Here is a 26,799-nt window from a genome sequence, read left to right on the forward strand (position 1 = left end):
GGGGATCAAATCTGTAACGCAGGTACATGCCCTTGACCGGGAATTGAACCTATGACCCTTCAGTCCAGGGTCTGACACTCCAACTGCCGAACCAAACCTGCTAGGACTATTCAAAAAAAAATTTTTTTTTAAATTCTCACCTGAGGACATTTTTTCATTTTTTGTTCAGATAGAGCGGGAGAGAGAGAGAGAGAGAAACATCGACATGAAAGGGACACATCGAGTGGCTGCCTCCTGCACGACCCAACCAGGGCCGGGGACAAACTGCAACCGAGGTACATGCCCTTTAGCGGGAACCGAACCCGGGTCTCTGGACCGCAGGCTGATGCTCTAACCACTTGGCAAACCTGCCAGGGCTTTTTTCAAAGTGTTTGTTAAAAAAAAAAAAAAAAAATTCTTTTTTCAATGTTTGGTAGAATTCACCCGTGGAGCTCTCTGGGGCTGGGCTCTTCTTTGTAGTTTTTAAATTACTCATTCAAATTCTTTACTTGTTAAGTCTAGTCAAATTTTTTATTTCTTCTTGAGTCAATGTTTGGTAGTTTGTGTCTTTCTAGGAACTTGCCTGTTTTATCTTACTTAGCTAACTAATTGGTATGTAGCTAATGGATTTCCCTTATACTACTTTAAAAAAACAAACTAATAGTTTTTTTACATGAAATATTCCCAACTCACAGAAAGGAAATCAACTGCCAGTCAATAAGTGTTAATATTTTCCTAGATGGCTATAGAATTATTAAAGAAATATAAGAAGACATTAAAGAAATAAAACGTTGTGTTAGTTGAAGCCTACTTTACATCCTCCACCATCCGATTCCTTTTCTTTCCAGAAGTACTGTGAATCTTGAGATGAGTCCTCACCACCCATGTTTTTATACTTTATATATAGAAACACACACAGCATCGATGTTTTAAAATGTTACTTGAATTATGTAGGCTTCAGGCTATGCTTTCCTTCCCCTCAGCATTTCATTTCGAGATTCTTTTACATTGTCGTATTGGACTTAGGTCATTTACTTTAGTTGCTGTGTTTAAATGCTCTCCAGATGAAAGGCAGATGGGCTGCTTTCAGTGTTTCCTTCAGTACCAGTTCTTGCCAGTGATCGCCTTTGTGCGTGTGTTTCTCAAGGGAGCATACCAAAGGCTGAGTTGCCGAGTCAGAGAGTGTGTGTCTTCAACTCAGTAAGATATTGTAAAACTGTTCTGTGACCCTTGGGCTTTCGGATGCGCTCAGGTGGCCCTGCAGCCCCAGCCTAGATAGGTGGGGTTTCATTATGAGTCCGGTCAGTGGGGTTCATTGAAGGTGCCCCAGTCTTGTAATCCAGGTTCTGGTTGGCTATAAACTAGTCAGCGCTGTAATGTGACCTGGCCGGTGTGTCTCAGTGGTTAAGCATTGACCCATGCACCAGAGGTCACCCGTTCGATTCCGGTTTAGGGCACGTGCCTGGGTTGTGGGCTCGATCCCCAGTAGGAGGCATACAGGAGGCAGTTGGTTGATGTTTCTATCTCTGTGTCTCTCTCTAACTTTCTAAAAATCAATAAAATGTATTTAAAAATAAATAAAAACTGTAACATGGATGCTCTTAACCTTGTGTAGTTTTTACAATGTGTGAGATTGAGGAGACTGGAGACACACCCAGTTGGGGTGAACTTCATGACTGACATGAAATAAGTCAGCCAGTTAGTGGAATTGGTAATGTGTTTGAACAAAGACAACACGTTGTATGTACTGAGTCTATAGAAATGGTCTGGGTTCTGGCGTGTTAGAGCTTGGTCTGAAATTCACACTCTTCTTCCTTTATAATTTCAAGCATTTCCCCCTCTCTGTCCTTAGTTGCCACATCTGTAAAATGGGGTTGATAAGAGTTCCTAGCTCATAGGCTTGTGGCTAAATGAGGTTATACATATGAAGTGTTTGGCACAGGGCCTGGCATCTGGTGGCACTGAAGGAGCTCGCTGCTGTCCCACCCTTCTGCCTCGTTTCATTCCCAGGTCTTGGCACCATGTACAGGAACGTGGGGAGAAGGTAAGGAGCACGTGGTCGAGCACCTGTTCTTTTTTTGGTCTTCCAGTTGTAGCTTCTGTGTCTCTAGTGAATGTGATGCCCTGGTCCACTCTGCAAGTTGCTTCACAGACAACTTAAGAAAATAAGGGTATGTGTTTCAATAGTTTTGCAGACCTTTTCAGGTGCGGAAAGAAGTCTTGTAACCTCACTTTGTCTAGAGAAATTCGTGTGCAGAAAGCTTCGCTTGCCATTCCACGTAGTGTGACCTGGACTCCATCCAGCTGTGGGTGAGAAAACACTGCAAAGCTTTCAAAGGCCTATATTTGAGCCTTTGATGGGAAATACTTTATGTTCTTAGCTGTCAGCCTGGATAAAACCCCCTCCCTCCTCACTATCAATCAAAAACTTCTTCTTTGGACAGGACAGTGCCTGCATGTGGTTGCTTCCGAGTCTCCTGTACAGCACAGCAGTGAGAACACTGGTCACCTCCCGCTAGGCCGTCTGCAGCGGCGTCCCTCCTGGAACGATCTGTCACACGGTCCTTCCAGGGGAGGGACTAAAACAGTGGATGAGTGTCCTTGTCTTTTGTCTAACTATACAGTGTGGGTTTAGTTTTAATAACTTGTAATTAAATTAGCAGAAGAGATTGCCAGTATGTCTGGATGGTTTTTTTTTTGTTGTTTTTTTTGAAATTTACTGTCCCTCAGAAATGGAAGGTATTTGTAGATGGGGTGAAGGAATGGTCATTCGGTGATTTGGGAAATCGTCAAGATTATGTGCACACGAGTGTTGGTGACATGTAGTTTACATCCATCCTGAGGTTGGTCCTGTGTTTTATCGTAGCGTCACTCTAGCTGTCATTCGATCCAGCCATCACTAAGTGGGTAGGTGTGCTTGCATTTATGAAAGCTTTGGGATTCGCCTCAACTCCAGAGCAGACTGCTGTAGCGGGCTACCAAGATGCTAAGTGATGACTGTGCCCAGTATCTGAACAGCTTCCCCAGGCCCGGTATTTCCCAGTGCAGACAGCCATCTGCAGGAGGTTGGCGGCCCTCTGAGGACTGGGACCCTTGCTTGCCCAGCTGTCTCCTACCTCTCCAGACTCAGCACTTCCTGTGTGGATTCTGTCCTGTAGCCACACCCCAGCATCTGGCCCACAGCCTGGCAGAGCAAGGCCTCACTTTAGCCAAAATCTCTCGTTAACGTTGACCTCACCCAAGCGGCTTTCTCTGCTTGGAATGTCCTCTCCATGTCCCAACACCATCTCTTCCTGTTCAGTCCCTTTCTGAGCGCCCTCCGACATCATTTTCTCTCTGCGAGGGCAGGACCTTGGCTGGTCAAATGTGATGTTATAAATGTTTCAGGACCTTGGCTGATCATATGTGATGTTATAAATGTTTTATCTCCTTAAAAGCATCGTCTACCTCCTGGTCTGTTGAGGCCGCTCTCTTAGTCTCTAAGTGTCATGGATAATGAACATTTTGTTGTATTTAGGCAATCAGTGATTTTTCTCTTCCTGTGGTTGATACAACACCCATTTTCCTAACCCGATATTGCTATGTAATATATGGTTGTCAGTCAAGGTTACTATAGTATTTTATTTCATCAAAGAAGAAGGAAAATAGAATACTGTTCTCCTCAAATCTATTTTAACCATGGGCTGTTGGGTTGAAAATGAAGTGTTATCTTACCAAATAATACTCAATAATAATAAAGACCCTTTTGTATGCGCTATAAAAATATCTCACATAAAGAGTTGCTTTTGAAACTTGGCTAAATTGAAGGATTATCTGGGTCTTTCAGGAATTATTTTGGAGGTGCAGTTGTTACTATCAAAGCGTGAGTCAGTCTCCACTGTGACATTTTATCTCCACCGTGTATGTATGTATCAACCCCGAGGGGAACTACTATTTGTGTTTTGTTCAGTGTTTCCTTATGATATGGAAGAAAAAACATGATGATTTTGGTGTAAATCTTGCCAGGTTCAAGTTCAGCCAGTACCTGTTTCTGTTCTGTGTCCCTGGTCCTGGGTTGGGGGAGGGTGGCTCATCTGATGTGTGATGTACAGAACCCGTGCTGAGGAGTCCACATGTCTGCTGTGACATGTGTTCTAAAGGTGGTGTCTCCTCCCAAACTCTCCCCACCACACCCCACTGGTCTGCAGTGGCTCTCCTGACCCTTAGGATGTCTTTTCTCTGCATAGCAAGAATCATAATACATCAAAATGTTTTTTATTTGAGACACAAAAATGCAAAATTGCTGAGATATCAAACATTTTCCGACCCGCTACAATACTGCCACTATGTACAAAAGATCTGATGATAAATGTGCACACATATAAAAATACAGTCTGCATTACCTATGTACAGTACATGTGCAAAACGTATGGCATTCAAACATGATATGGAATTGATTTCAGGGGTGCAAACAGCAAATACAAAGGCATCATGGTTTTTCTTTAAAAAAACAACACAAAGGCAATACATGAATGGACCCCCGACTGCCATAATTTTTTGTTTCTTAAATGAGTGCTTTCATAAGCAGGGCTCTGTAGATTGGTATTTTCTCCTTTTTTTCATAAAGTGAGATGCTAAGACATAATGTGACAATGAAAATAAGAAGAGAAACACCTATCACATTGCATTTCTATTGCAAGCAAGAAAAGAAAACTAATTTGTATATAGAAAGGAAAAACTTTGTAATACTACTAAATATGTACTATTCCTAAATCAACAAAACAAATATATACTATTTTACATGAAAACAATAGAGAAATATCTACACCTTTGTGAAAATTATAACCTTAAATGGATAATACATTTTTGGGACTGATTTTTGAGATCTCATTAGTCTCAAATTTTAAATAAAAAGTGCCTCCTTTTGGCAAATACTTGGCAATGCCTTTGGTTCCTTTAAAGCAAGTCTGCATTACTATTGGTTACTTAAGGTTAAGTACTTTTGGTAGATACTAAACCCTTTCCTAAATGCTCTTCCTCCTACCAAATCAGCAAGTTTTCTTACAGCATAACGTAGAGGTAATTGTTCAGCGTCTCAGTGATTCATGAACGTGGTTAAAGCTTTGTCTTAGTAGTTGGCACAAAGCTCTGTTACACAACAGCTGTGTCCATATCGCCAGTGACATTTTATTTGATTCCAGACAGCACCTTGTAGCTCTGAGATTGCCATCCTGTTGTCACCAAAGTGTGATATTTTCCCATAACGATTCAGAGCAATGTGTTTGTGTGGAGGGTTAGAGCACTTTTGTAAACATGTGCAGCTTTTTGAATTACAGGCCTCAAAGATTTCCGGTGACACCTTTGCAGGGATGCATTTCCTCAGATGCTATGAAAGAAGGGCGAGTGGGGAAGAAACATACAATGCCATGCAGACAGTCACTTCACGTGTAAGAAGGTAGCCTGAAAGATCACTGAGCAAGATACCCAAAGTTTGAGAAGAAATTACTGCATCTGAATTTCCAGTTTTGACTGAAGCCACTTAAAAGATGAGCTGAAATGCAGTTAGGATGCTCTCCAAATACACACATCTGTCTGCACTTGTAAGCTGTGTTTCTTTCTTTCTTTCTTTCTTTTTTTTATCCTCACCCGAGGACATTTTTCCATTTTTTTGTTCAGATGGAGAGAGAGGAAGAGAGAGATAGAGAAACATTGATGTGAAGGGACACATCGAGTGGCTGCCACCCGCACGACCAACCAGGGCCGGGGACAAACTGCAACCGAGATACGTGCCCTTAGCGGGAACCGAACCCGGGTCTCTCCGGACCGCAGGTCAACGCTCCAACCGCTGAGCCAAACCGGCCAGGGCTAAGCTGTGTTTCTTGATAAACCTGACCTTCCAGTTAATGTTTTTTGATAATTTGGGCTACCTTTGTGGCCTCCAGAGCAGTGGAGAGTCTGTTTGGTATTCTGCTCTGTTGCCGTAGCCAGGATCCGGGTTTGCAGTGTGGATGGCAGAACGGAGGGTTATTTGTGAATGTGGTTAAATGAACCTGTGCTGCTGGGCTGGGAGACACCCAATAACTAAAGTTCTCTCAAGTCCCCATTGGTGCTGGGTGCTCCCCACTTTCCCCATGGACCGACAGCAGCCTGGGTGAGGCCTGCTGCCAGAGAGCTTTACCACCTCCCTGCGGCCAGTAGGGGGACTGTCCCATCACTTGTGGGGACAGCTGTTTTGGCTGATCAGCCTGGGAATTCTAAATGGGCTGAAGAGAGCTATGTGGCCTGGAATGATCTGGGGTTGAGGGTAGAGGAAGCCCGCGTCAGCTCTGGTGACGGAACAGGTGACAGCCCTGCTGCGGCTCCCAGCGTCGCTGACTGCACAGTTCCGCCGCGCTCTCCTATTACAGGACTTTGCCTACTGTCGGCGGCAGTTGGAGGCAACACCAGACTGTCTTTTCACTGTTTTTAAACTGCACTTACAAACGTGTCAGTTACATGGGCCACAGAGCTGTGCAGCTTTTAAAAAGGAAATTTAAATAAGATCTCTTTAGTATTATAAAAATATTCATATAAAACACACACAAATAGTATCTGAACGAGAAATTCCACTAAATTCAGAATACATCTATGTGCAAATACGTGGCAAATATATACAGTAGATTGCACATTTCAGGAACGTGAACCACTAACAGTGTCCCTAAGGTTTTCTAGCACATGCTTTGCTGAAATGTACAAGATGACCAACCCCCCCCTAGACTTCCCAAGACACGTAGAAGCTTTGGTATAACCTTCTGTGCATTCCACCCCCATGATATGACCTGACACTTATATACACTAGAAAGGTAAGCTTGATACTACTGTGTTTCAGGGAAATAAGACTGGATGTGAGATAATACGTTTCCAGGGGTTGCTTTCTTGGCAGCAGGACATTCTGCAAGATGATCTGTAGCAGTACCACCTCCATACTGCACACCTGCACACTGAAAACCCAACAGGCTCTTCTGGCCTCGGCTCAAATGGCTGTGACCCTCACCTCAAACACCACAATAGTCCTCTGTGGCAAACACACTCCTTTCCCACTGCGTTCACCTTTAAGTACCCTGAGTTAGGGCCGAGGAGCCTTGATTGCAAAGTGTCATCTTTGGTCACGTCACATGCTGCACATGGTCAGTGTCCTCACTCTAAGCTGGAACATGCAGCTGGGACCCTGGAGAGCAGCACAGGTGCCCGGCAGGTGGGCCCAGTGCGAGTAGGTGGCTGGTGGACTTGGTAACAGCGACTCCTTACCTTCCTTCCTCTGAAAGGAAATGCTGGTGCATAAAGATCTGAACACAGATGGAAAATGGACACGTTAGCAACACAGTCGAGAGAGAGCAGCTAACGGTGGCGGCCTGTGCACAGCAGTGTGTGTGTTTAGAGAGCAGCCTTCCTGGGGTATGTTTCAAACCCTATTTTTAAGAAGCAACGAGGGAACCTGAGGACTAGGAAAGGACCTATGTACACAACTCGGAAAGATGGAAATAGAAGTTATTCAACGACAGTCAGCAGCACTAGCTGTTCAGTTGCCTTCTACAGTCACACTGATATTTGGTGCTAATTTAAAAAGCCATTTAAATCAGAATAAAGAGGATGCTTAGAGCCCAAGTATGGACCAGAGAAGCTCCATTGCTCTAAGGAAGTACCTTTCCAAGTCCAGAGCCCTGCCATCCCCCCTCCCCCCAGAGGGGCCCTTTCGACAGGAAATGACTCGAAGACGCATGCGTGCCACAGGGCGAAGTGCTCGCTGGGCTTGGCTGAGTGGCCGCCTGGAGCCCTCGGGCGCTGCGGGCTGGGCAGTGTCCGCTAACAGAGGGCTCCAGTGCTCTGGGTGACAGAATTCTGGAAAGACGGACTTTTCTTACATGTAGTGAAATTTACAAACTGAAGCAAACATTTAAAGATCAGCTCTTAGGCAAAACAGAAACCCAGAAATGATTCACAAGTTCTTTTCAAATAATGGGTCAGGTTGCTTCTACATGTCACTGTGGGAACAGGCACCGTTGGTGACCCAGAGAAGCAGCCTGACCCCAGGGTTTACGCAGGTGAGGTGGAGAGCATGAGAGAATTATTTAATGAAAACCTCCACACTTCTTGGTAGATTTCAGGTTTTTTTTTTTTTTTTTTCAGTTATATACATTTTGTCATATACTTTAATGACTATTTTGAAATAATTTTGGAAATCCTGTGATAGTTGGCATTTTAGAAAATTCTTAAACTACTCAACAAATGTGGTAACTTTTAGTCTATATAAAAAACTAACAAAACCTCCAGTTTTCTGGTCTTCAGCTTGATGATACAGTGTGAGCTCAGGTATGACATCCAGTTCCAAGCCTGTAAAACGATGAGCAGGAATAGCAACAGAGAAGAGAACAGCCAGAGCTGGAGTCCAGAGGCCAACTCGGTGACAGTCTAACCTGTAACCATGGGGGAATGTCCTGGGAACAAGAGACTTTTCCCTTGCCTTCGCTTTGCAACTCACCAGCTCAGAAAGATATTTTACATTAAAGCCTTTTCTTGGTTCTTTGAGATGGGTCTGGTTACCTGAAAGTTAGTTCTTAAAATATGGAAATACATGTGGCTCAAGTACTCTAGAAATATTTGAGTTGCTAAAAGAAGCAGGGCCACTGGATACCCAATGAAGAGTGTACATATAAATGTCTGGTTCATACATTAAATCTACCTGATCAACCCAGAGGGTTGCTAACAAATTTTGGTGTTCTCAATAGGCCTGCACTTTTTACAGGGGATTATGACAGTATTTTGAAGACATTGTCTGGTTATGGTGAAAGAACTTCCATTTAAATTTAAATCTGGAAATCTAAAGCAAGATTCCAAAAATCACAAAATAGAGTACAACACACAAAAAAAATTACATTGGTTTCTGAATGGAACCAAAAGTCTTCAGCTGGAAGCTGTCACGGGCCTGGCTGCTGCTCCTGCTGCCTTTGCTCCCTGCTGCATCACGGCTGGCGCAGGCCATTTCTAGAAATACATGTGCGGTGACCTCTCACCTCTCACACCAGCATTCTTGTTTGATTGCAGCTGTCTGCCTTGTATTTAGGGCCTGAAAGTGACCACAGAGGTTTAAATGTAGTTGATTACCAGAGAATCCTCATGTTTTTACCCTGCGCACATTACTCTCTATGTTTTTATCTAAAGGTACTTTTCATTTTTTACTGAAGTCTGGAGAAACAGATGTCTTCTTGACTAGTGGTTTTTCAGAAGGCCCTGTGCTCTATTTAAACTGCAGACACTCACTGCTGGATGCAATGAAATGTTCTCAAATTTGGTTTCCAGGCTGTGACCATCTATCCATTCTTCCTGTGACAACATATTTTCATTGCAACTATGGGTCTGTCTCTAAAAACTGACCTTTTAGAATCATCATCTTAAACCTCGTGAGCTCAGATGAGAAACCTGACGTTAATCCCACGGCAGCGGCAGGTCTTGTGGATCTAGAAAGTCGGCGGAGAACATGCTTGGGGCAGCGGTGCTGAGAGGAGTGAGTCCTGACGATGTGTTAGGCATGGTGATGTCCAACCACTCCATGTTGTCCAAGTTTGAGTCAGAGAGGTCAAGGGACAGACAGGGAGTGCTTGCAGCAAACTGGGCCTCGGAGGTCTCCATGGGTGAGTGTGAGTGGTCCAGCACGCTCGCGTGACTCAGCAGGTCGTTCTGGAGGTCCTCGATCAGGGAGAAGGGCTCTCTGTCCTCACTGCTGCTTTGGAGTGGCGTGATTTCAGTGGCTGAAGGTAAAGTCCCATCCAAGAAAGCTTCTAGTTGGTTCTCTAAACTGGCAGATAAACTGCTCATAGGTTCTAAGGATACAGGTGGTGCCAGGTGGACTTGGGGTGGTGGCCGGGACACCACTGTGTTTAGGGGCATGGTGGTGACGCTGGCTGTCACTGGTCTCATCTTGGAAATAGGAGAAGGCTCTTCCTTTATAGGGAGGGAAATCTCTGCAAAATAACATAAGTTAGTAAAGATTTACTACTATTTAAAATTTTTATTAATTACTAAGATGGTTATTTTGGGATGACTTAATACACAGTCCATCTTAGGGATAGGAAGAGAATGCTGTATTGGTCCTTGATAACCTTTGGGATGATGGACCATTTTAGCTAAATAAACACTTATGTTTATCACATTCTGATGTGCTTTCAGTTCTTTTTTAATTGCTTTAAAAGCAATTCTATCCTGCCAGGAGTTGATGGTTTTAGATGATCTGATCACGTCCTGTTCTCGGTCATTTCAGGTTCAGGATGGGGCTCGGATCTCACTGTCCATGGATGTGCTATCGCAGCACATCACCTCAGAAAGAGCTAATTATATTTTTTCATTTTTTATCATCATTGTTGAACTGTGCACCCAGTTTATTCATATACATTCTATATAAAGTAATGAAAAAGACAATGCCATCGTATATCATTTCTGAAGTAATGCTAACACGTGGATCACCTTATTTTTCTCACGTTTTTGTCATGTTTTCTGGGTTTATATAAAATCTTGAGGATTTGGTAAATGTCCAGACTATGTAGCAAATTAATGAATCACCTGCTACAGATACCAGTGTTCACTTATCTTTTAAAAAGCATATTTTTCATTCTTTTATGAGTAGCTGATTCAGTTTCATTTATATGCCGATACACTGAAAAACTGAATAATAACTCTTACAACACAATGATGGGGTGCATAATTGGGCGAGAGAAAACACTGATTTGATTTCTCTACGTAAACTGTCAACTGTGTGCACAGTGTGTGTTTTCAGGGCAGTTTGTTACTTTTCATTATCTGTGAGTGATCTCTAGACTTGTTTTGAAAGTGCAATATAAGTAATTAGTCTTATAATCAACTATTTAAATATCTGTTCTCATTATTGGTATTAGTTCACAATAAGATGAAATAATATACGCATTAGCTGCTTTGCCATAAAAAAGCATTCCTTTTTGAAAATAACTCAATTGTTCAATGACTATATCACATTTTAATTTCCAAGTTTAGGCTGTAAAAATTATTCTTTTTAATCACCTAAAAATGCTAAATTCAGGGCATGGGATGTCTGTTTCTCTAATTTCCATGGTTTATTTTGCAAGGCCAATTATAAAAAAAACAAAACAAAAAACTATTCACACCTATAGATCTGTCACATGTCAAGAGTTTTCTATATTATGCCAAACATTCTGACAAGATCATTAAAGTAAAAATCAAACAGTACCTGGTATGAAGGGAGAAATCTTGATAACTTGTTAAAAATCTGAATAAAATTCCTTTTACTGGGAAATCTGACTACTTTAAAATATTCCAAAATAGCACTGAATTTTTGAAGTGCAGATTTTATACTTATTTTTCAAAGATAAGTAAACTCAGCAATATCCTTGATTTTTGTGTGTGTGTGGTTTATATCCCTTTTTATTTTGGGGAGGAAATAATTTTTAATGTTTTTTTTTTTGCTTTACAAACACACTGGAGAATCATGTAAGAGAGAGAGATAGAAACATCGATCCCTGACTGGGAATCGAACTGGAACCTCTCAGTCCATGGGACGGCCCTCAATCTGCTGAGCCACACGGGCTGGGCTCCCTTATCCCTTCTTAAGATGACACATTGTAAAATCAGAGATTTTCAGTTATATGTAGGAAGTGGTTTTTTTTTATCTTCACCCAAGGACATTTTCCCATTTTTTGTTCAGACAGAGTGGGAGGAAGAGAGAGAGAGAAACATCGACGTGAAAGGGACACATCGAGTGGCTGCCACCCACACAACCAACCAGGGCGGGGGACAAACTGCAACCGAGGTAGGCGCCCTTAGCGGGAACCAAACCCGGGTCTCTCTGGACCACAGGCCGACGCTCTAATTGCTCAGCCAAACTGGCCAGGGCTGTAGGAAGTGTTTTATAATTACCTTTGAATGTTAATAAAGTTACCCCAAGCTAGGTAACTTGGTTGTTACAAAACTAACTCATGAACTGGAATATTTTTATCCCATTGCAGTGACTGATGCAATATATGGGACATGTTTTGAAGTTTTCAATGTGGAATTTAAATGTCTCCTTTGTTATTTTGAGAGTTTTAGCAGGTATATATCTGTGGGTAAATCTAACATTATCTTACTATTTTAACAAAAAACAATGGCTTTTTCTCCATTTTACAAGTAAGTTGTTTTAATTGCCTAAATGTAACAGATATGAAAACAGTGAATTGAATTAGAAGAATATGGGAGCTCTAGAGGAAAACTTTCGTGAACTTGTGATAAGGGATCAGGGGTCTGATATGACTTTTGACCTACCTCCACTCTTAATGAGGATATCAAAGAGGTCGTCCATCTGCTGACTGTGTGCATTGGAAACCTACAATCAAGGAGAGTATCAATTAGCTTTCTTGCATACAAATCTGGAAGTGGTATACAACTGGGAGCACTAAGGGACCTCACAGAACAGCTAGTTCTAATCAATCACTTGATCATTTTGAAAACACTGAGGTCTCCTGAGAAGTTAAACCGTTTACCCGAAGTGTCACAGCCGGTTAGCTGACAGCCAGAACCGGGCAACCGCCCAGCTGGATTTTACACTGACTTGTACACCGATTGCATTTTTAGAGGCTTCTCATACAATCTAACTAAACGTCAGTATACTTTATACATATCTGCTACATATTTTATACATATATTTCAGTAATTTTTTTTGGTGTGGTATACTGTATAATGGTATGCAATCAGTTTTGCTGTGCTTTGATCTAGGGATAACTCCTGCTTAGACACATACAAAGACAAATTGTGGAAGAAAGTAATCCAAAAGAAGTCTAATTTTATACAGTCTGTCTTCATTAGATGTGTTTTGTGAATTATCACTAAGATGGAAAAATGTAAGAATTTGCTCGAACCTCCTTCTGCTCATAGTTTTAGAAAATATTGCAGCTTCAACCACAGGGTTCGTTGACCAGTAATCCCTCCAATGTGATTTTTCCATTTGTCCCATCAATATCAACAAACCGAGAAACTTCTTTACAAGTTAACTCGTGAGCGGTCAACAATGTGTTAACCTCTGCCATCCTCATTCTGCTAAGATTATAACTTTACATATTTGCTTACATCCCCTATCCTTTCATTATGAATATATTTCCTTTGTAAAAATTATTTTTCAATTACAGTTGACATACAAATATATTAATTTCAACATAGTGATTAGACATTTATGTAACTCACAAAGTGATTCCCTGGTAAGTACAGTACCCATCTGGCAACCATCAAAATTTATCTGTATGAGTTTATTTTGTTTAGATTCCACATATAAATGAAATCATAATATTTATCTTTCTCTGTCTGACTTATTTCACTTAGCATGGATGGATCTACAGGGTATTATGCTATCATGAACGGTAAGCTTTTTTTTTATGGTCAAGTAATATTCTATTACACATATGTATCACATCTTTATCCAAATGCCTATTGATGCCTTGGGTTGCTTCCATATCGTGGCTATTGTAAATGCAGTGAACATAGGGGTGCATACATCTTTTTGAATTAGTGTTTTGGATTTCTTCAGATACCCAGCAGTGGAATTGCTAGATCATTGGCTAATTCTACTTTTTAAAAAAATCCGGTATACTTTTTCAGATAGAGTGGGAGAGAGGGAGAGAAATACATTGATTGGCTACCTCCTGCACGACCCCAAACAGGGCCAGGGATGGAATCAAACCCACAACTCTTTGGTCCACTGGCTGAGGCTCTAACCACTGAGCAAAACTGGCCAGGGCTATTTTTAATTTTTTGAGGTAACTCCATACTGCTTTCCACAGTGGCTGCACCAATCTGTGTTCCCACCAACAGTGCACAAGAGTTCCCTTTTCTCCACATCCTCACCGACACTTGTTGACTTATTGATGATAGCCGTTCTGACAGGTATGAGGTGATATCTCCTTGTGATTTTCACTTCCCTGATGACTAATGATGTTGAACATTTTCTCATGTGTCTATTGGCCATCTGTATGTCTTCTTTGGAGAAGTGTCCATTTAGGTCCTCTGTCCATTTTTTAAGTTGTATGAGTTCCTTATATATTTAGGACATTAGCCCCTTCTTGAATGTATCATTGACAAATGTCTTCTTCCATTCAGTAGGCTGTCTTTTCATTTTGATGTATTCCCATTTGTTTACCTTTTCTTTTGTTTCCCTTGCACAAGGAGACATATTCAAACAAATATTGCTAAGAGTACTGTCAAGAAGTTTAATGCCTAGGTTTTCTTCTATTTTTGTATATGATATAAGAAAGTGGTCTAATATTTTCTTGTATTTGTGTGTCCAGTTTTCCTAAGACTATTGAAGAGACTGTCTTTTCCCCATTGTATGCCCTTGCTCCTCTGTCATAGATTATTTCTGGGTCCTCTTATACTGTTCCATTGATCTGTGTGTCTGTTTTTATGCCAGTACCTTGTTTCCGTCCCTGGAGAGAGCTGCCCCTCCAGCTCTCTCCCTGAAATTAGTCAGTTTAGTTCCTCATTGTATATCCCTGGTGCTTTCTGAGCTGCTGCCCCAGCACAGAAGCTTGAAGTGAGAGTTTGAGTCAAGGGCATAGTCACCTTACGACATATAATATTTCCTAATGCATCAAAATGCTGTCACATTTCTTATTCCCTTCATGTCTCCCAGTACCAGTAGCCAAATGACATGACCATCCCCATTTTACATATGATGACAAAAAATTGGACATTCTAAATGACTTATCCTCGCTTCCACCCCTCCAAGAAAGCAATTGTTAGACTGTCAGAATGAAAGTTCAGATATTTTCCCCTTCTAAATCCTGCCCATAACAACACTGGCCAATTTTCAACCTCTTGTGTGTATATACATATTTTTTTCTTAGAACCAGCTCTAACAACTTCAATTTGAGGATATTGGCTCTCTGCATATTTCCATAATCATCACAACAATAGCTGCCATTTATTGAGTGCTTGAAATCACTAGACCCAATACAAGATGCTTGAAAATGCACTATCTAATTTGATTCTCAAACAACCTTGGGTGGTAGGTAATATTACATGTCTTGAAGAAACAGAGCTCAGAGAGGCCAAGTAACTTTACCTGAGTTCACAGCTGCTGAAAGGGACAGAGATACCATTGGAACATTGATCACAGGACAGTGCTGACAAACTCAGACTGAAAGTAATTGCACAAATTCCTAACTGGGCAGGTTATAGCAGGCAGTCTCATCCCAGCCTATAGCAAAGGTCAGTGTTTACCTGAAGTGAGCCTTGTCCGTTGTTTTCCCACTAAAGGCACAGCCATGGCACCCCTCATTGTTACCTTGTTCCCTGCTATCTGTACCCACCAATGTAAAAGAGGTACACGTTTCTCCATAATTCTTGACCTTTGATTTTAATATATAAAATAAGCTGTAAAACTGCCATTCTTGTGGTGATCAATTTGTAAGTTATAAAAATGTGTAACAAGTATGTTGCATACCTCGAGGTCCTATAATAATGCATATCAATGTGAATAAAACAAAAGCTGCCCTTCTCAGCCCGTAGAGCTCCTGTACCCACATCGTGTGTTCTCTGTGCAGGGCCCTCCTCTCTCTCAACTTCCAGAAATCAACCACCCCATGATCCATCCCACTTATATGTGGAATCTAAGAAAAAAATAAATAAATGAAGACAAATAACCCAGAAACAGACTCATAGGTACAGAGAACAAGCTGTTGGTTGCCAATATAGGAAGAGTTTGGGGGATGGAAATTAAAAAAGTTACAACAAAATGAGTACTGTATTTAGCCCATCCATTTCAATAAACATTTATTTAAAAGACTGAATTATGAGTTATGAGTCCAAATGTATTTTTAAAAATTCTATGGACATAAAAATGGATTATATATAGCAGAATAAAAGGGTTCTGGGTGGTAGGACCATTGGTGATTTTTTTCTATTTTATACTTTTCTGGGATTCCCAAAATTTCTGAATGAACACACCTTTTTTTTTTTACAAACAAGTTCCGCAAAGACTTAAGAGACTAGATGTGAGTAAAATGTTAAGTGAAACGTTAGTAACAATCTCTTTAGGAGCACAGGAAAAACACTGACACCAGATTGTTTCAAAACCAGACACTTCAACATGTCTCTAAATCGACAAGAACTAAGGAGACAAGGTCAGAGCTGACTTAGTTATGGAAAATGAAGAAAAAACTATCAACTTGTGTTTCCTTTAGAGGAGGATCTTATATAGGGAAAACGAAAAGAGGGGCCTGTATAACAGTCAGGTCTATCCAGCACGACCAACCCCTTGGCCCCAGAGGGGAAGTTAAAAGACAAACTTGGAATTTCTGAGTAATTGCAGTTTTCACAGTAAAGGATAGTCTGATTTTAAATAGCCACGAACTTTGTGTTTCTATTGAGGCATGTCCATCCTAGGAAAGGGATTCAATTTGAGGATAACAGACAAAATCAAAGCCACTGGCTTCACTTACCTCTGGAAGAGAGGGCTGGGCGCTGCGTGTCTGCTTGATGGCCTCCTCATAGCGGGGAGGGTCTTTTGTCTTGGGGACGGGGCTCCCAAACAGAGAGTGCTGGACGACAAACTGCTGGGGTGGAGGGGGCGAACTCGGCTGTAGCAAACAGGAGGAGCACATGTCAGCTCGGGGCGGTAAGCTTCCACACGGCCGCCAAATCATGGACCTCCTAAGCCAGTGAGGCCGATAGCACAGGTGGGCCATCTTGTGTGGGGAGGGATGTTTTTACTGTGATAACTGCTAAACTGCCCCTCAACAATGTCACCACGGTATTTTCAGCCATTTCCCCCATGAATGCTGATCTTCAGCCATTCTAAGCTTTGGAACAGTCTGTCTCCAGCAAGCATGTCCCTGCAGGCTTACCTTGCTGGGAGGGTTCGGTCCGTTTTGCAGGGATGGAAGGGGTGCACTTCTGGACTGGAGAATGCCGCTGGATGTCTTGTTAATCAAGGGCTGCTGGACCACTGGAGCAGGTGGTCTCTGATATGAAAGAACTGCATTGGATGCCGAGCTTGTGAAAACCTGTAATGAGTAAACGTTTTCCCATCAGTTGTCCTTTTGCTCTTCCTACTAAAGAGAACCATGTTTTTAAAATGGGTTGGCCAACGTTTTTCTGCAAAAGGCCAGAGTATAAAGATTAGGGTTCGCGGGCTGTACTTGTGGTGACCGCTCACCTCTGCTGTAGTGCAGCAGTAGCATGGACAACACGTAAATAAATGCATGGGTGCGGTTCCAATACAGCTTCATCTACAAACACGGTTTACCACCATGATCTTCGAGTGTAAGTGGTCCCCTCTGCTCAGTCTTTGATGGCAGTGTGGACAGTGCTTTGTGGGAAAGCAGCATTTCCTCAGCATAATGTCCCTTGTAAATGACAGCCGAATTTCTTGTTCCCCACTAGGGTGACTGCATCTACTCTCCTGGCTTTAATGTTCATGATGAATCTAGTGATCCCCAAGCTCACCTCTCTCTTCCAACCTTGCTCCCAAGTGCCAGAGCTACATTTACAAACATAAATTTAGGATATCTCAAATGTAATATATTCCAAACTAAACTTTCTTTTTTCCTTCCACCCCCAGCCCCTGAGGGAAAGTAATTCCTGGTTTTGCCTTCATATTTTTTTAAACTTTAGTAAATGGAGCCACCAGTCTACCCATCTTCCCCCCTCAAAGCTCACACTTCTTAGAAATGATTCTTGGATCAGGCCTCTGTTCTCTGGGGTCCTAATCCAGGTCCTTATTATCCATCGCTAGAATCTTGCCCTAGCCACCTCGCTGTGCCCCCTGCTGCCCCTCCACCACAAGCACCATCTGAGCGCATACCTACCTGTGGAGTTCTGCCGCACCCACTGGCTCCTCTGTCTTTAGGGTAAAAGCTAACCTTGGCTGGTATGCAGACCTTCTTGCTACCTGGCCCTTTTCCATCCTACCCGAAAGACTACACATTCTGTAGCCACATTCAGTTTTCCACTTGCTTTAAAGTTACTCCAAATTTTTGCAAGGCCCCATTTAAAATCTGCCCCCTTCTGAGAAGCTGCCTTCTGTTCCATCAGGCAGAGGAGAGAATTTCTTCTGTGGAACTACAAATTGTTCTGTTTAGCCCCCATAAAGAGCCAAAGGTTTTAGGGCCTTTTACAAATGTATGGCCAGACTACTGATATTGTAACTGTATTTCACAGAACTGGTTTGCTCATAAAAATATTTAATATACTTTATGCCAATAGTATTCTGAGAGAAAAACATATCCATCATTTTTATTATAAATAAACATGAGTATTTCTTAAACATGAAAGTATTTGTGAGAGTGTGTTTTTATTCCTCCACACCAGTGGTTCTCAACCTTCCTAATACTGCGACCCTTTAATACAGTTCCTCAGGTTGTGGTGACCCCCAACCATAAAATTATTTTTGTTGCTACTTCATAACTGTAAATTTGCTACTGTTATGTCTTAGGCGACCCCTGTGAAAGGGTCATTCGACTCCCAAAGGGGTTGCGACCCACAGGTTGAGAACTGCTGCTCCAAACAGTACAACTTCTATAAATGAGTTCTATAAATATATTCCTCACTTAAGAAGTTGAATTTCCTACCCTGGCTGTTTTGGCTCGGTGGTTAGAGCATCGGCCCGTGGACCAAAGAGACCCGGGTTCGGTTCCCACAAAGGGCAGTTTGTCCCCGGCTCCGGTTGGGGTCATGTGGGTGGCGACCAGTCAATGTGTCCTTCTCACATCGATGTTTCTCTCTCTCTCTCTCTTCCTCCCTTTCCCCCTCCCCCTCTATCTGAAGATAAATGCAAAAAAAAAATGTCCTCAGGTGAGGATAAAAAAAAAAAAAGATGTTGAATTTCCTAATATATGTTTAAAAAAAAAATTCTTGTCTGGCCGGTGTGGCTCAGTGGATTGAATGTCCCAGTTCAATTATTCCTGGACAGGGCACATGCCCGGGTTGTGGGCTCCATCCCCAGTAGGGGGCGTGCAGGAGGCAGCCGATCAATGTTTCTATCTCTTGTCGCCTTTCCTTTCTCTCTCTCAACAATCAATAAAAACATATTTTAAAAAAATTTCTTCCTTTAAGTTGGAAGTAATGATTCCTAATTCTAGTATTTTGAGATTCAGTAAGTCCTTATTTATCCTGTCTAGATAATGTTTTTCTCAACGTTTGAACATTCACTAATGTTATCACTACATTAAATGTTATTTTGAGCCCAAACCTAAGTAATATGCAACTAGAACTGCATTTTTCAGAGTAGAGTCCAAAGAGAGCACATTGTTAACGTGTTCTGACCTGAGAGACCATTTCTGTCTGTCCCTCAAGTTGTCGCCGGCCAGATAGCTCACCCCACCCTGGGGCATACTACAGGCCCATCTAATTAGCTAGGTTCCTTTATGTAGAAGATGGAAACTCGGAGACTAATACTAACTCTCAAGGTTTGTAATAGTAAGACCTACTTTTGAGGCCTTGGGATTTTCTGGAAGGAGATGTGCACACAGCTCCACCTACTGGATGGTGGGAACTCTAGAGGACACTGAGCCCTAGATCCACACCGTGATTTTAAAGATGAGGAAACTGACACTCAGAAAAAAAGACAGCTGTGTGTAAGGCCCACCACACAGGTGAGCCAGAATGATAACCAGACCCAGGCCTTCTGGTTAATCCATTTTGAGGTGGCAAACTCAAAATATAGAAAGATATTACTCAATGCCCTGGCTGGTTTGGCTCAGCGGTTAGAGCTTCGGCCCTCAGACCAGAGTTGTGGGTTCGATTCCAGTCAAGGGCACGTACCTCAGTTGCAGTTAGGTACACAGCCCTGGTTGGGGTCATGTTGGGGCCAACCAATTGATGTCTCTCTCTCTCTCTCTGTCTGAAGATAAATGGAAAAATATCCTCAGGTGAGGATAAATAAAAAGATATTACTCAAGAGACACATTTCAGAAGGTGTCTTTTTCATCTTTTAAGTTCTCTTCCTAGAGAACAGCACTTTTCCCCCTACAAAAATGGTTTATTTAAGAGAAATTTATTTTAGCCCAGTAGGTGTAGCTTACTGGTTGAACGTCAACCCATGCATCAAGAGGTCGCAGGTTCAATTCCCGGTTAGGGCACATGCCCAGGTTGTGGGCCTGATTCCCAGTGGGGAGCATGCAGGAGGCAGCCAGTTGATGTTCTCTCTCAGTGATGTTTCTAGTGCGCGCGCTCTTTCTCTCTCTCTCTCCTTTCCTCTCTCTCTAAAATCAATAAAGAAAAAATATTTAAAAAATAATTTATTTTAAACCCCCTTAAATTCTATATATGAAGATTGAAGCCATACCTTTGAAACTTTTACATAGAAAAGGAGTTTAACTATTAAGACAAGCTACCTTTTAGTAATAAAGAACTCTTTCCCAAATAACTAGATAACGTACAGCCCAGTGGCATCTGACCTGAGGCTCCCGTGATGGGGGATGGATTGTAGAAAGAACCAAGTGAGCTACCCAGAGGAGGCTCCTGTGAAGATGCGGAGTGGCTGAGCAGATCAGTGTACCAGTCAGCACTTGTCTGTCACCTGTTAGCATTCACCAACCTTTCTGACTTGCTGCGGCTGACTGAGCACGTGCGGTGTGAATGTGCCTGGCTGCTGAGGTCCAGTCTGGGCCAAGCCTGAGGACAAGGTGGTAGTCGCTATCTGAGGCTGAGTCTGGACTCCTGCTTGTGGTGGAGTCTAGGAGGCAAAATAAAATAAAATAAAATAAAATAAAAAAATAAATAATTAATTAATATAATTGTTAGAATCAAAAGTTAGATGTGGGATGTGGAATAACCAGTCATTTGGGGATCATATCTGAAATGAAGATAAAATGTTTATAGATACACACTTCAATCATGGGCACCTAAATTTGAGCCTTAACAATTCTAGACCATAGTTAAACACCAGAGCAGTTATTTTCATGCTCTTACTATTCCTTAAGTAGTTAAGATGTTTATTTGAAAAATCTGTGAAAATAGAAAACTGAAATAAGAACCCGTAGCAGCTCTACACCCAATAGGTCAGGTGTTACAATAGTTATAAGAGCAGCAAGGAAATCCGTGGGGCCTAAGCGTCCAAATCCCTGCACTGAAGCTGCAGTACGTCCACTCTCTGGGGATAGTCAGCCATGTGCCAGCACACACAAGCCCAGAATGAAATGTGGTTCTTCTCCCAGAATATCAACTCTTGTGGAAGATTTCTTGTGGAAGAAAGAAGTTTAGAAAAGCTACATTAAAGAGCAGTCTTTCCATTTCACAGACACTAAAGATTAACACGGGAATTGGATTTTCAAAGTGCCAAGGACCTGTGTGTCATGCTCCCTAACCCCAGGGAAGACTGCTAAGGGTGTCTGGGTAGTCAAGGCTGAGGAGTATTCCTGTGGCCCACATTTCATTAAAACCTATGGAAATCACATTACATAAAAACAACTTAAAGTCAAGGTTATGTGGGCATAAAAAGAAATTCCACCAGTAACAACGCTCTCAACGTCCTCAGGAACATCCTCACTCCTAACTTCTGTGGTCGCCTTTTCCTCAGTGTAGGCATCTTTGCATTAATGGTGCCTTTCAAAGACAACATCTGGGAGGCAGAATATAAGAGTGAACATAAGAGTAAAAGCTCTGGAATCAGAAAGCTGAGGTTTAAACACTAGAACTGTCCTTGGGCACCTTGCCAAATTTTCAAGGGCCTCAGTTTCCTTACATATAAGTGGGGTTTATTACTTGGATCTTCTTGGGGAAGGGAGGGTTAAATGAGTAAGCCATTGAAAGTACTTGATGCTGTGCCTTGTGCATAAAAAGTACTCAGTTGATAGCCGCTAATATCATTGGTATGTAAAAACGACTACATGGCCTGGCCAATGTGGCTCGGTTGGCTGGGCATCATCCAGTGCACCAAGAAGCTGATGGTTCAATTCCCGGTCAGGGCACATGTCCAGGTTGTGAACCGATCTCCAGTAGGGGGTGCACAGGAGGCAGCTGATTGATGTCTCTCTCTCATCATTGTTTCCATCTCTCTCTCCCTTTCCCTTCCTCTCTAAAAGCAGTAAAAAAAACAACAAAAACCCTGACTACATATATAATACTGTGTTCATTAAAGGTGAAAGGTAACAGAAAAAGAATAGCACCTCATTTTTTACTCTATAAAAACAGTGTTGATGATTCAAGTTTCTGAATATCTCCCCTGTTCCCCCCCCCCCCAAACCAATTTTTTGCAGCTGTGAAGCCCGTCTTGGTTGCAAGTATGAAAAAGCTCAGGTATTTGTCACAGCAGTTTCCATTATCTGTAGGCTGCAAGGCAAAGTCGTTAGAAGACACATTTCACACCTGGAGTCTGAGGCTGCCTGCGGGGAGCTGCACTGAGGTGACACTGGAGCCCTGGATGGACACTGGGAGCAGCAGCTGAGCAGTGTGTGTGGTCAGCAAAGCCTGAGGCTGAGCGACAACAGCAGGCGGCGGCTGTCCCTGGGAACTCACATAAAACTGCGGGACGATGCTCTGCTGCTCTGCCTGGGCCACAGGGACCTCTTGCTTGATCACTACAGCCTTTTTGGCAACAATGGTCTGGGCACCCATAGAGACAGGCTGGCCTATAGCATGGCTGGCTCCCGGGACAGGCTGCCTGGGGCTGGAGCAGTCAGTGAGAGAGGTCTCGTCTTTAATGGAGGAGCCAACACTGCCATGTCTCTGTTCTGACTGACTGATAGAATTAGCTGGGGCACTGGGCTGGGGGTCCAGGGGCCGCCGCTGCTGCTGCTGCTGCTGCTGCTGCTGCTGCTGCTGCCCTCGTTTCTCAACCTCAAGTTGCATTTTCAGAACTTCCACAAGCTTCTGCTCTTGTTCCAGTTTCCTCTTTAGCTCTTCGATCTGCTTCTCTTTCTCCTGAAGCTTGCGGTCTTTCTCTGCAGCGTCCAGTTCCAGACTGGACAGAGTGCTGCTGGTGGGACTTAGGCTGTCTTCATTACTGGTCACTCTCAGTGGAGATGAACAAAGGAACTGTGACGGAGACATCATGGTCATGATCTCGGTGAACGTGTCGGCCATGTTTGTGTCCTCGGTGCTGAGACTGGACTGTTCGGAGGGAGATGGCGAGATTGGCAGAGGCGAATTGACGTTTTCCACGTGGGCCACATTGCTGGTTCCAGCAGGTGGCAGTTCTGCCTTGAGAGTGGAGCCCGAGCTAGCCACACAGTTATGCAGTGTGGTGACTGGCACTGCCCTGGCGACTTCTGGGTTACTGGTGGTGATGGCAGATGTTGACACTGCCACAGTGCCATCAGCAGCGACGCCGTTGCTGTTCATTTCCTGGTAGGGTTTCAGACGTTCGATAAGGTTCGGTTTGGTGCCTGACACTGGAAGACCCCTTAACTTCAGTTCTGTCTTCAGTTCCGATACCTGGAAGTACAAACAAATCAGTGTCCTCATCCGGCATTACAGCTCTCTGCACCTCTCCAGGCCCTGTGTGCCCAGGAAAGGTGCCTGCCTCTGTCAGCTCCACACTGCTGCACAGCCGGCAGCGGACAGTTTCTTCTTCTCCAGCACACACAACTACACACCTGGAGAATTCGCAAGGCCAGTGGTAACAAAGTAAGGGTTTTTAGAGGGTGATTCTTCTGTTATGTCAGAAAAAAGATTTACTATCAGAAATAATGGTAACAGCTACATTTATTGAGTAATTACTATGTGCCAGACACTGTTAAGTGCTTGCTTCTTTCAGTTAATCTTCACATGAGGTGTAGGTATTATCATTAGCCCCACTTTAAAGGTGAGGAGTTCGAGGCAAAGAGCAGTTGAATCACTAGTCCAAGCTACCACAGATAACAGAGGCTGAGCTGGGGTAGCAGCCCAGAGAGGCTGGCCCTGGAGAGCACATTCTTAACTGTTACACTTCCCTGCTTCCCCCCAACTTGGAAGTGAACAGGGAAGGAAAAAAATCTGCCTCTGGGGTCAGAACAGGTTGGTGCCAGCACGTAGTATATGCTCAATAAGTTAGAGTTATTACTGGTCATTACAGTAACATTGTAAAATAAACTTAATAGATGTAAAAGGAAAGTACCTCTATAAGGGTTATCATATTGTTGGTAAAGCTGAATGTCTACTGAAAACCACCTGCTATACAAATTTGGCAAATCATCTACACTTTTGTAGTACTTTGGATGAATACACTCCACTTGGAATGATCACCTTTAAGTCATCCAAGCTAGAAGGCAGAGGTCCCGGCTTCCTCACAGGAGCAGATGGATTCTGTCTTGGTGTGTTAGGTGTGGTATTGTTCAAAGATGAATTCCCACTGTTGTTATTTTTGTCATTGAGTGGCCTTCAAAAGAAAGAGAAGATTAGAGTTTATAGTAAAATAATTTCTGGATGACATGGCTTCTGCTAAATATTTGATTGTTAACTTAGGAGGAGAAAAATACATGGTCATGAATTGGAAGACTCAGTATGGTCAATATGTCAATCAAGTCAGGTCCCAATAAAAATCCCTTCAGGTCATGCTTGTTTGCTTGCTTTGTAGAAATCTCAGCTTTATATGGAAATGCAAAGGACCAAGAATAGCCATAGCATCCTGGAAGAAAAGCAAAGCTGGGAGAGCCACATCATCAGGTACCAACGTTTATTAGAGCCAGTTATTCAGATGTGGTGCTGGTGCAAGGACAGAACAGCAGACAGATCGAGACAATCAGAGAATGCAGAAACAGACCTCACACACGTTGACCCTTGAGTTATCACAAGGGTGACACACCCCTGCCGTTCCATTAAATGGTACTGAGCTACACTGGATATTCATACAGGGAAAAATGGTGCTCTTGGTTGACCCCTAACTCACATCATCCTCCAAAACCTAAATGAATTTTGAAAACAATAAAGCTTTTAGAAGATACTATCTTCATGGACTTTGGACAGAAAAGATTTCTTAAACAGGACACAAAAAACAGTAACAAAAAGGGACACCTTTAAGAGGGTGAAAAGTCAAGCCATAGGAGAAATATCTGTAATACATTTTTCTGACAAAGGCCTCATATCTACAGTATACAAAAGTCTTGCAAATCAGTAGTAGGAAAAAGACTGAAAACCCAATGGGAAAGTCTTGAATAAGCATGTCACAGGAAAGTATATTCAAATGGTCAATAAATAGGTGAACAAGGCCTTAACCTCAAGAGGTATGAGGAATATACAAATGAAAAGCACAACAGAATAGCACTGCACACCCAGAGGATCACTGGTATACCAAGACTGCTGATACCAACTACTTGGAACACCCAGAACTCTCCCAGACACACTCTCCCTGGCAGAACTGTGCACTTTGGAGAACTGTTTTATAGTATCTACAAAAACCCATGCCTATCCTCCCACCGACAATTCCATTCCTAGACAAGACACCTGACAGACAGACATTTGTCAGCCATGAGATGCAGGCTAGGGTATTTGTTATGGTGGATATTTATTTTTCATAACAGCCCCAATTGGAAGCAACCCAACTGTCCATCAAGAGTATGGTGGGTGGATAAATCACAGAATGTCAGACACCAATAAAAATGAACTGCTGCTGTTTGTACCAGTTAAGATGTGTCTCATAAACATGGTGTTGAGCAAAAGCCGCCAGACACAAATGTGTACATTTTAACCTAGGTGGTTACAGGGGGATGCTTACTTTGGCATCAGTTTTCACTTATGATTTAGGGATTTCTTCATATGTAAGTTATACTTCATTTTTAAAAGGTTATTAAAACATGTTGGTTAATCAGTCATCAAGTTCTGAAATTAGGTGCTCTTGTACTAATTTCCCTAAATGCCTGTCCACATCAAACTGAGGGCCCCCTAACTTCTTTTCACTGTGCTATTCCTGGCAACAATGGCATTTCCTGTTTTGGTGGCTGACGCCTATTAAAGAAAGGTGACATGATGGCTGACACTGTACAGTCAATTCTACTGCAGCCTGAGGCTTTACCGTCATATAAGCCTTTGTACGGAAGCCAGAGAGGCTCTGAATTCCACATGCTGAAATAGGGATCTGAGGACACCTATGGGGTGGGGTCCACAGTTGGACGAGCTTTCTCAAGTAAGTTTTAGGAAGCTATGTCTGAAGCCAGTTCTGGCCTTGTCAACAGCCAACTCTACATTCATTGGAGTCTTTAAAAATCTGCTTTAAATTTTGTTGAAGTTAAATACTTGAAGTATTTAAAATAAAGTTTCTTGAAGTTTGGATGAAATGACAAATATTTTCTGTTATTCTCTTTCTAAAAACATGTATTTTTGTTCTTGTTAATCCTCACCCAAGGATATTTTCCATTGATTTTTTTTCTTTATTGACTTCAGAGAGAGAGAGAGAGGGAGGGAGACAGAAACATCGATGAGAGAGAACACTGAGTAGCCACCTCCTTCATGCCCCCCACTGGGGATCAGGCCCACAACCTGGGCATGTGCCCTGACTGGTAATCGAACTGGCGACCTCTTGGTGCATTTCAACCACTGAACCACACTGGACAGGCTTTTCCATTGGTATTTTTAGAGAGACTGGGAGGGAGGGAGAGGGGGAGAGGGAGAGAAACATCAATGTGAGAAAGACTCATCGATTGTTTACCTCCCACATGACCCCAACTGGGGCTGGGGATCGAACTTATAACCCAGGCACATGCCCCTGACTGGAATCAAACCTGAGACCCTTCGGTCCTCAGGCTGATGCTCTAACCACTGAGAAAAACTGACCAGGGCTAACAATTTAACTTTTAAATCTTATTTTTGAATTATGAAAACATTTAAATTAGAGTTTCTCAGCCTTATATTCATTACTGTCCCTGCAAGGAGCCTTTT

The 26,799-nt window shown here is 42.6% G+C and overlaps 1 protein-coding gene and 1 long non-coding RNA gene across 2 annotated transcripts in view; one reads left to right on the top strand and one right to left on the bottom strand.

The window, feature by feature from the left end:
* The first annotated feature begins 1,938 nt into the window (after positions 1-1,938).
* Positions 1,939-26,799, top strand: part of LOC118642886 — a 34,834-nt gene continuing 9,973 nt past the window's right edge. Inside the window, exons 1-2 of the long non-coding RNA XR_004961811.1 lie at positions 1,939-2,023; positions 24,503-24,591. This is a non-coding gene — a long non-coding RNA (uncharacterized LOC118642886). The remainder of the gene's footprint in view (positions 2,024-24,502; positions 24,592-26,799) is intronic.
* MRTFB (myocardin related transcription factor B) overlaps positions 9,301-26,799 on the bottom strand; it is a 166,359-nt gene continuing 148,860 nt past the window's right edge. The window contains exons 11-17 of the mRNA XM_036280915.1: positions 24,172-24,304; positions 22,315-23,382; positions 20,546-20,683; positions 16,854-17,012; positions 16,449-16,586; positions 12,283-12,343; positions 9,301-9,956 (exon numbers count right to left, since the gene is read on the bottom strand). Of these exons, the coding sequence (XP_036136808.1) occupies positions 9,421-9,956; positions 12,283-12,343; positions 16,449-16,586; positions 16,854-17,012; positions 20,546-20,683; positions 22,315-23,382; positions 24,172-24,304 (2,233 nt within the window). The 3' untranslated portion in view covers positions 9,301-9,420. The remainder of the gene's footprint in view (positions 9,957-12,282; positions 12,344-16,448; positions 16,587-16,853; positions 17,013-20,545; positions 20,684-22,314; positions 23,383-24,171; positions 24,305-26,799) is intronic.

This window comes from Molossus molossus, unplaced genomic scaffold (genome assembly GCF_014108415.1).
Source record: "Molossus molossus isolate mMolMol1 unplaced genomic scaffold, mMolMol1.p scaffold_m16_p_3, whole genome shotgun sequence".
Classification (NCBI taxonomy): domain Eukaryota; kingdom Metazoa; phylum Chordata; class Mammalia; order Chiroptera; family Molossidae; genus Molossus; species Molossus molossus.